This window comes from Sinocyclocheilus rhinocerous, unplaced genomic scaffold (assembly GCF_001515625.1).
Source record: "Sinocyclocheilus rhinocerous isolate Xijiao unplaced genomic scaffold, SAMN03320098_v1.1 scaffold5198, whole genome shotgun sequence".
Taxonomy (NCBI): domain Eukaryota; kingdom Metazoa; phylum Chordata; class Actinopteri; order Cypriniformes; family Cyprinidae; genus Sinocyclocheilus; species Sinocyclocheilus rhinocerous.
This window is the reverse complement of record NW_015638927.1, coordinates 73,812-83,745: the sequence shown is the minus strand read 5'-3', so window position 1 is coordinate 83,745 and position 9,934 is coordinate 73,812. Positions and strand designations below refer to the sequence as shown.

The 9,934-nt window shown below is 37.0% G+C and overlaps 1 protein-coding gene across 1 annotated transcript in view; it reads right to left on the bottom strand.

Annotated features, from left to right (window-relative positions):
- The window catches only part of LOC107750018 (protein tweety homolog 1-like), a 25,261-nt gene that overhangs the window by 6,432 nt on the left and 8,895 nt on the right, over positions 1-9,934 (bottom strand). Inside the window, exons 3-9 of the mRNA XM_016565268.1 lie at positions 8,554-8,768; positions 6,600-6,711; positions 5,765-6,105; positions 4,213-4,308; positions 3,882-3,954; positions 2,203-2,278; positions 916-971 (exon numbers count right to left, since the gene is read on the bottom strand). Coding sequence (XP_016420754.1) covers positions 916-971; positions 2,203-2,278; positions 3,882-3,954; positions 4,213-4,308; positions 5,765-6,105; positions 6,600-6,711; positions 8,554-8,768 — 969 coding nt within the window. The remainder of the gene's footprint in view (positions 1-915; positions 972-2,202; positions 2,279-3,881; positions 3,955-4,212; positions 4,309-5,764; positions 6,106-6,599; positions 6,712-8,553; positions 8,769-9,934) is intronic.

The following is a 9,934-nucleotide window of genomic DNA, read 5'->3' as shown; positions in this document are numbered from 1 at the left end:
GACAGTGTAAGTCATTATAATCCGTAATTATGTCCCCATTGGATGCAACGACTGCCTCGTTTATAATGGGTTTTAATGTTTTTGTCTCATCGCTCCTGGACACGGCATCACAGTATGATAAGAGGCATAACATTTCCGTAACACGCTTGAGGTATTCGGCCAATCACAACGCACTGGATAGCTGGCCAATCAGAGCACACCTCGCTTTTCAGACTGATGAGCTTTGTAAAAATCGACACGTTTCAGAAAGGCGGGGCATAGAGGAGAAACAATAATGTACAGTATGTGGAAAATAATGTTTTTTTTAACCTTAAACCGCATAAACACATTTCATTACACCAAATACACAAAATCATGTTCTTTTTAGCAACATCATATGACCCCTTTAAGCACTGAGCTTTTTTTTTTAAAGAAGAAAATAGAGTGAATTTGAGATTGCTTTTATGAAGTAATATAATAACTCTCAATGGCTCAATAAAAGTATTATTTGTGGGCGTTATTAAAGGAAATATTCACTACACTTTCTTTTCTCTATAGAGCAGCAGTTCTATTATGCATTAGAAATGCTGTCAGTGTGAAACTCAGTTTGAAACAGGCCTTTCTTATTTCACTGTCCTTATGATTTCCTTTTACGACATCAAATTCCATTCTTCATGCATCAGCTCCCCCAAAAACACTGTCTAGGTCTTGATTACAAAATCTTGATTATAATGTCATAATCCTCTTTATTCTGTTCATCCCCACAGTGACATAAATGGCATTGCTTTTTAATCTTAATCTGTACTTTGTGACATCATTACAATTTCTTATATTTGGGGAATTCTGCCTTGTGATATCATTAACATACAATTTTTTACTCCTTTAGTAATCTCTATGACATCACCGTCTGCAGCATCATGTAATAAGATTGCGCACCTGTTGAAAAGGGCTGCTCATTTTCCTGCTGCAGGTTAGGTAATAATCCAGGATTTCTATTTAGAGAGAAGAGAGAGAGAGAGAGTGAGAGTGAGAAAAATAAGATTGAAGACGTGGGTAAGACTGCGTATGCGTCAGAGATGAAGGCAGATGGACAGTTAGACTTGTTCCAAAACTTAGTGAGCTGTATCACCGCTTACTGCCAACATAGACAGCTACCTTCCGAGGGCCGTTCACACAGAACACGGTTTTGTATTCCACTGGTCTACTTCTTCATTTTTTCTAGGTAAAGCATGTTTTGTGCATGACAGTGTTTTTAAAAAATGTGGCACTCAAGTTAAAATGTTTTTATACACTCATTTTTTTTTTTTTTACATTTCATTTCCCTGCGTGTTGCGCTTGCAAAAATGCACTCTGTGTGAATGGCCCCCAAGACAGTATTCTAACTGTCAGGGAACCTAATGAGGTATTTAAATGTCACCGTTTTTAACAAAAAACATTATATGCGTTTTGGCCATTCATTTACACGAAGATGGCGTTTTTGGGCCTGAAAATCCACATTTTTGAAAAAGGATTTCAAAGTGTACGTTTTTCAAAATGATACCATTATCGTCTTTTTGTAAATTTGTGAAAATGGTGGCATCATGCACATGCGTGACATCGCCAACTGCTGGCCTGGCATGCATAATACAGCGTTTTTAGTCACTTTTGCGGATCTGTGTAAATGGGGATCGTTTGTCGTCTGTATGCAAAACTTTTCAAAAACGCAAAGGAGAAACCTTCCCATTTTTATTACATTGTTGTCATGTAAACGTACCCTAAGTGACTGATTTGGAACACTACATATGTGAAACACAAATGATGCTTCACATGGGAGACTCAATTTGCCAATGCGACTTTAGCATTGTTGCCAAGCTAGAATAGCACACAAAAATATTGGGTAAATTAACCCATTTTAATTGCATGGAACTACTTTATTGTTAGTTTTTAAATTAAATATATTCGTAATCAACATTTATTTTACCTCGTCCGCCATCTTTTAGTTATTCTTTAATGGCGCTCGATGCAATGCATTGTGGGAATGCCTTCCCCACAAAGAATGCTGTGATGCTGCATTATAATTTGTCTAAAATTAGGTATCTTCGGTGCCGCACTTACCGGTAATTAACCTGCCTTTTTGTACAGCCTTCATATTGGGAGAGTAACTGATGCCCTACAATGCTGCCTACGTAGGCAGCTCAATAGGTTTTGAAACAGAGCAATTGTGTATGAAAGAGTTTACTGCACCTGTACTTGTCCTAGAGTTGAAGTGAGTGGAGTTAAGCACAAAAGTGTTTGGGTCAAAGCAAAAATCACTTAGGGCCTGAGAGAGAAAGAGAGAGAGAGAGAGAGAGCAAGAAAGGGAATTGAGCAAAAGCAAATACAGAAGGGAGATGTCAAAAGTGTGACACAGTGACATACTTCCCTCAGTCGCTCTGTCCCACGGCTCTGACTGCTATTGATCTACAGTATTCACTGACACATACAAACTGCCCCTATAATCTATTTTTTTCTCATCCCTCAACCAGTTTTCCATCTTTCCTCTTGTCCACACTGCACTGCCTGTCTGTTTAGCACACTTGCATTCCCTTATGGAATCTGGGTGATTAATCAAAGTGAATAGGACTCAATATTACCAAGAGCTTCATAAGAGGACTAAAGAGGGTCAGGAGAAAGAGAGAGAGACAAAAGAGGACAGAAAACGTGAGTGTGTGTGTGTGTGTGTGTGTGTGTTTGTATATATAATAAAGAGGGAATACTAGGCAATTGTTCACGCTGGCTGGATTTGGACAATGAAACACTTGTTTTGAAGGCCAGCAACTGCCATCTCTTCCTGTCACTTTCTTTCTTTCTTTTTCTTTCTTTCGTTCTCTTTTTCACATCATCGGCATTGCCATTAAGATTTTGGGTTAGGTTAATATTGGTGACACATAACATTTATCCTACATATATACACCAAAATTCAAAAGTTTGGACTTGATTTTTTCTTTTTTTCTTTTCTTTTATGCACACCAAGGCTGCATTTATTTGATCAAAAACACAGTAATATTTTAAAATATTATTGCAAATTTGCAATTTAAAATAACTCTTTTATATTTTAATATATTTTGAAATGTAATTTATTCCTATGATGGCAAAGCTGAATTTTCAGCAGCCATTACTCCAGCCTTCAGAAATCATTTTAATTATTCAGAAATCAGTAATATACTTATTTGGTGCTTAATATTAATATTTTTGCGTAAATAGAAATATAAATGCCTTCACTGCCACTTTTGATCATTTTAATGCATCTCTGCTGAATAAAATAATTAATTTATTTTAAAAAATCCTACTGACTCCAAACTTTTGAACGGTTGTTTATTTGCATTTGTATTTTTACACATATATTTTTTCTTTCCTGTTTAAGTCCATTACTGCTGTATTCCTCTCTGAAACACTCAACGTCACTCTCTCACTCTCTTTTCTTTTCCTGTTGCTTTTAAGACCTCTTATGCTCATCTTCAACGCAGCATCCATTTTTTTTCTCTCTTTTTTTACAAAGAAACACACACGCACTCAGATACACACACACATTGAATCTTTAATCTCTGCCCTATTTTTCTGCCTTTTTGGGATTGTGCCATGACTGCTGAGTTCCCAGAGTGGAAAACCTTTTTCATTATAACATGCACAAACACACTCTATTCCTCTCTCCCTCTTTCATAAGCACACAATAAGTGACTGCATCTTGGCTGGTGTGACCTTTTAAAACTTAAAAAGTCACATTCACAGAGTTTTGTCTGGATTTTTTAGTGATGTCTCCGCAAAGCGCGCTGACACACTCTCACACACACTCATTCACACACAGATGGCGGTATTCTGTGCTGGATGTCCGCTTGCAGAGAGCTGTTGTTGTCTGTTGGGATAGACGTTGCCTGAATACTCACCACCACTGTGGCCGTCTCCAGGCCGAGAGAACCCCAACTCAGAAACAGAGCCAACCAGGCCAGCACTGTCATCCTGCAAATGAGTGTACACACACACACACACACACACACATTTTTACCATCTGCCTCTCTGTGCCAGAGTGGGTGTCAGTAAGCAAAAATAAAACCAATTTTCTGCAAGCATTTTCTATCTTGGGGATTTCAGATACATAATATACATAATAAACACACTACTGTGAACGCTTATGTTTGATTTACATTATGCAAGAATGCTGTGTGCATGTCAAAACTACTAAACACTTAAAGCAGGTGAGCAGTGATTGTTACTCACAGAATAAGTAGCCAGCGGGCCTGTTTGGCTAAACCCAGAAGAATAAAGAAACACACCACCAGATCCAGTAAAAGCAGCAGCACGTACGACAGCCACCTAAACAACAAACACAGACATCTTCAATACGGTGAAATCTCAAAACCTACACCCAGAGTCCAAAATACATTTTTGTCACACCTGCAAAAGGCAGATAGAGAAAATGAGAAAATGTACTACTGCAGAAACCCAATTAATTTTGCATTATTTTCTTATTTTTCCCTCTCATTCATCATTTATTCATATTTTCATTTGCATAATGCAAGGAATGTGCTGCCACATTAAGTTGTTTTTTACAATCTCAGGGAAAAAAAGTGCAAAAATTGTACTTTGTCACTGGGGCAGTACCCACAAAGAGACACATTTGTACCTTTTCCCCGAAAGGGTTCATAATAGTACATATTACTACCTTAATATGACAGCTTTATGAGTAAAGAAGGTACAAAGGTGTCCCTTTGAGGGTACTGCCCCAGTGTCAAGCTGTAGTACATTTTTTGCACATTTCTTTCTCTGAGAATGGATAATATATACTGAAAAGAGTTTTCACAAAAATATTAGGCAGCACAACTGTTTTCAACATTGATAATAAGAGGAAATGTTGCTTGTGCCAGTCTGGCTGCTGAAAATTCAGCTTTGCCATCATAGGAATAAATGACATTTTAAAATAAAGGGATAGTTCACCCAAAAATGAAAATTCTGTCAGTAATTACTCACCCTCATGTCGTTCCTAACTTGTAAGACCTTCATTCATCTTCTGAACACAAATCAAGATATTTTTGATGAAATCCTAGAGCTTTCTGACCCTGCATAGACAGCAACGCAACTGACACATTCAAGGCCCAGAAACGTAGTAAGGACATCGTTAAAACAGTCCATGTGACATCAGTGGTTCAACCGTTTTCTGAAGCTACAAGCATACCTTTTGTATGCAAAGAAAACCCGGATGCCCTGCATCTTGTTTGCAGGCAGAGAAATGCACACACATGCGCTGTGGTACTGTCATGAACGTGCGTTGAAGACTGACACGGAAGAGAAGAAATTGTTTATTAATAAAGTCGTTGTTTTTGTCTTCTTTGCACACAAAAAGTATTCAAAACATTTCGGTAGCTTCATAAGATTACGATTGAACCACTGATGTCACATGTACTATTTTATCGATGTCCTTACTACCTTTCTGGGCCTTCGACGTTTCAGTTGCGTTGCTGTCTATGGAGGGTCAGAAAGCTCTCGGATTTCATCAAAAATATCTTAATTTGTGTTCTGAAGATGAACGAAGGTCTTACTGGTTATGGAACGACGAGTGATTAATGACAAAATTTATGACCACCTAAATATATATTTAAACATAAAAACTAAGCTTCAAAAATCTTGAATAAAAAGTCATAAAGGCATCGAATATGGCCCTTTAAGCATATTGTGATATATTTTTAATCAGTAGAATATCAGCATTTATAAGCAGTGAACTCACAAACGTTTTCTTTTTCTATTAGCACTCATGTCTTTGATGTCTCCTCACCTGTAGTCTTCATTCACCATGAGTGTGTTTGCTGCCCAGCCAGGGGAGAAGGGTGCAGGAATGCTGTTGACAGATGGACTAAGAGTGGGGGCTACAGAAGGAGGTGCTGGGGTGAGCACTCCCACTATGCTTTCACTTCCATTTGCCCTGTAAAATCCATCTGCAATGGGGATCAGACCTCTTCCCAGTGTCAGGTTGGAGAGGAGAGACATGACTCGCTCTGACAGACGCCTGCAGGAGCGTGTGGGCACGAGTGCCGGCTTATGCCCACCGAACACTTCCTCCATGGAGGTCAAGGGCCCTGAGACAGACTGCTGCAGCCCGACTACGGTGTCTGAAACCTGGGTATGCAAGAGGAGAAGATCCTTTGCTTTGAATTATGGCATTAACCCAATGCATTTGTATCCAGATCTGACATATGAACAGACTAGCTTGGAATACAAAAGAAAAGAGTAGTGGAAAAGATATGTGGAAGATAAAGGACAATGGAATTGAATGGAAAAAGTTGGAATGGAGGGAGAGGGTCTTATAACAGTACAGTAGAAGTAAAGTAGGTCATTAATCAGATTGACGTGCATTCATTGATTGACCATATGAGCAACCAGCTAAATCAATACCCGGAGAGGATTTTATCTCACTCGTTCACACACAAACACGTTCAAACACTCTCACTCTGAATTCCCCGGATCGCTTACTTGCAATCACAGTGTAATAAAACCATTTAGTGTGTTTTCTGAACGTCCTGCATTTCTTTTGGTCCCCTGGTGCTTAAGGAGATTGATGGAATAAGCTTTTGTGTATGTATGAGTGTGTGTGTGTGCATTTGTGTTCTCACCAGAAGATCGATGGAAGCCAGTGTGTAATTGGCAGTGAGCAAGGATGAGGTCAACTGATACATCCCATCGTTCGCCTCACTGTTGCCGTAGAAACCGATGCCTATGGCAACACTACAAAAAGCAGAAATATGAACAAGGAGAGAAGACAAAGAAAGGGAAGAAAGAGAACATGAACAGGGAATCAAAAAAGGGAGAGCGGGAAAACAAAATGAGACATATTTAAGATAGATTATGTACATTTAGTCAACATATTCTGTTACACCAAATACACAAAATAATGATCTTTAAAATAGCATCATATGACCCCTTTAAAGTTTGGGGTCGGTGATTTTTTTAATGTTTTTGAAAGAAGTCTCTTATGCTCAACAAGGCTGCATTTATTTGATCAAAAATACAGTAAAAACTGTAATACTGAGAAATATAATTACACTTTGTGTGTAATAAAATGTAGTTTATTTCCATCATGGCAAAGCTGAATTTTCAGCAATCATTTCTACAGTCTTCAGTGTCGCATGATCCTTCAGGAATCGTTCTAATATGCTGATTTGGTGCTCAAGAAACATTTCTTATTATTAAAAATGTTGAAAAAAGTTGTGCTGCTCAATATTTGTGTGAAACTTTTTCTTTCTAGGATTCTTTGTTAGATAGAAATTTCAAAACAACAGCATTTACTCAAAATATAAATCTTTTTAACAATATTTAAATATCTTTACTGTCAGTGTCACATATGATCAATGTAATGCATCCTTGCTGAATAAAAGTATAAATTTGTTAGAAAGAAAATCTGATACCAAACTTTTAAATGGTAGTATTCATATTAAATGGTTTCAACGCAAACACACTAAAGAGCATTGGAATCCAAATCAACAACACTGAAAATACACTCATTTACATATCTATTTCACATTCAAATATTCAGATTAATGCTTGGGCCAGATGCTTGTCCAATCCTTTCCAACCTGCTAAAAATAGCAAATCTCAGCCTCTCGCTAACTGTTTGACCCAGATTAAGCCAAAGAAAGCAGAAATGTGCATTTCGAAATTATAATCGCAATGTAAGCAGTAAAGGTGTGCATATATGCAGTCATCTGTAAATCAGTGTCTAGCTTCGGAATCCTTCAGAAAAGAGGTCAAAGTGGATGGGAAGGGGGTGATGTCATGGGGGTGGAACACGTGCCGCATTAGAACGTTTGCATCATGCACAGAGCAAACCAAACCAGTTCTCACAGAAACAATGCTAATTTACACAAACAATTTATGTGTGACTTCAAGAACATTAATACATCATGCTGATGGTTCAGATCAATGAGGCATGAAAAAGCATTGGGTTTCATATTCATTGCCCTGAATATATTAAATGGGTTGGTGTTCTGCCAGTATGTGTGTACTGAGAGAATATAATTGAAGGAAACCATCCCTTGCAAATGTGCAAATGAAACAGAGCTTTATTTAGAACAAAGCATGACATCTTTATAATGCAAGTCTAGAAGTGGGGGGAAAAAAGCTACTGTTTAGCTTTGACAGATATGGACAGTAAGTTTAAGTTTGCTGCTAATAAGAGAAGCCCTGAACAGTTTTCTTATTCTGCACTCTGATGTGTGAAAGCACAATATGGTGTGAGTTAAATACAGTAGGGAACATTTTTAATATTTTATTTTATTCACTAAACTTTTCTCTGGTATTCTGCTCTGTAATTCACATGTGTATAAATTGAACTGAATCGAGCACAAAGTCTATTGTGACCGCACCTTTACTCGAAAAATATAAAATATAATTTTTGCATCGTATGACTATCGTGCCAGAAGGGCGAACCATAAAAGCATGACAAATCTTAAAGATGTGTTTTGCAGTACTGCTTGTTCATGAGCTTCTATTATCTTTTGAATTAAAAATGTCTGCTCCACAGAGAGTAATCACTGGCATCTGAAAATTACTGTCATTAACAGGCATTACCAACACAATGTGACGGCTGCAACCGATACCCATGTGACACAGCAGATGCCCCGCCCCTTTCTGCCGCTGGCATCATCGTCTTCCACCTCTTCCTCTGCATCCCGGCCGCCCTCACCACGATGGCAGCAGCAGCAGTAGTGGATGAGGAAGGAGATAACTACAAGTAACGAGAGGATGAGAGCAATGGCGGAGAAGCTGGAGAGGACCAGAAGAGTCTGTGGAAAGAGAGGATGGAAAATGAGTAAGAAGAAAAGACAACCAAGCACTCAAGACTTTATTACTACATATACATTTTACTGAGAATTAGCTGGTCTACAACATGATATCAGTTTTTAGATGGTGCCATTGGTCTAAAAAAACAATGAGCAATGGATTTGAAATCAAGTCTTGAATCTGATCATCATTAAACTCTTTAAACGAATGAATTACTTTTGTTAATTTTAGGGTACACTGTAAATAAATATTTTTCAAAGTTGTAAATAATACAAAGACTATTGGAGTATGTTTTACAAGAAAACACTATTTCAGTCTGTCTACTTCAAAATTTCATTTTTAATTCAATGTGTTACTTGTTTATTTGTGAAATTTAACAGCAACCAAAACAGAAATGTAATATATGACAATACAATATATGATACACATATTACCTATATATAATTTTCTCATTCGTACAGTCTCTGGGTAGATGGAGATAAAACACATATAAAATCCCCATAGTAAAATGTGTATATGTACATGTGGTAATAATAATAATAATAATAATAATAATATTATTATATATATATACACACACAAAAATCTGTATGTTTATATATGGTTTTGTATTTTTTTTTAATACATGTATATCTGTTATATTTACCTAAATAATACCATCAACATGTATTGTCGTGTTTTCACATGCATAAACATGCATTGTAAGGGCTAGTTATATATGTTACTATATGAAAATGTTCCAATTTCGAATAGGTTTTATATATGTGACCGTTTATTTCATATATGGAAATGTAATACATGTACATAAATTACAGTTTCATATGGGAATGTCTGAGTGAAAATTAGAAAATCCTGCAACAAATTATTTTCATTATAAAAATGAGCACAGAATATACATACTGCATAGCTGCATAGCATTCAAGCACATGCATGTATTGTATAGAACAGTGTTTCCCAACCTTTTTTTAGTCGCGGCACCCTTTGGAAATTTTAACAAACTTGTGGCACCCTACAAAATTAATTTTGTCACAATATTTGAATTTCTAACTTTGATATGATAATTTGAAAAGTATAGATATTCGGTACAACAGGGAAGAACTGCAGAATATAATGCCATACAGATATTTTTAATATTATTAAAAAAAGTTGTCCATCAATGGTGGCAATC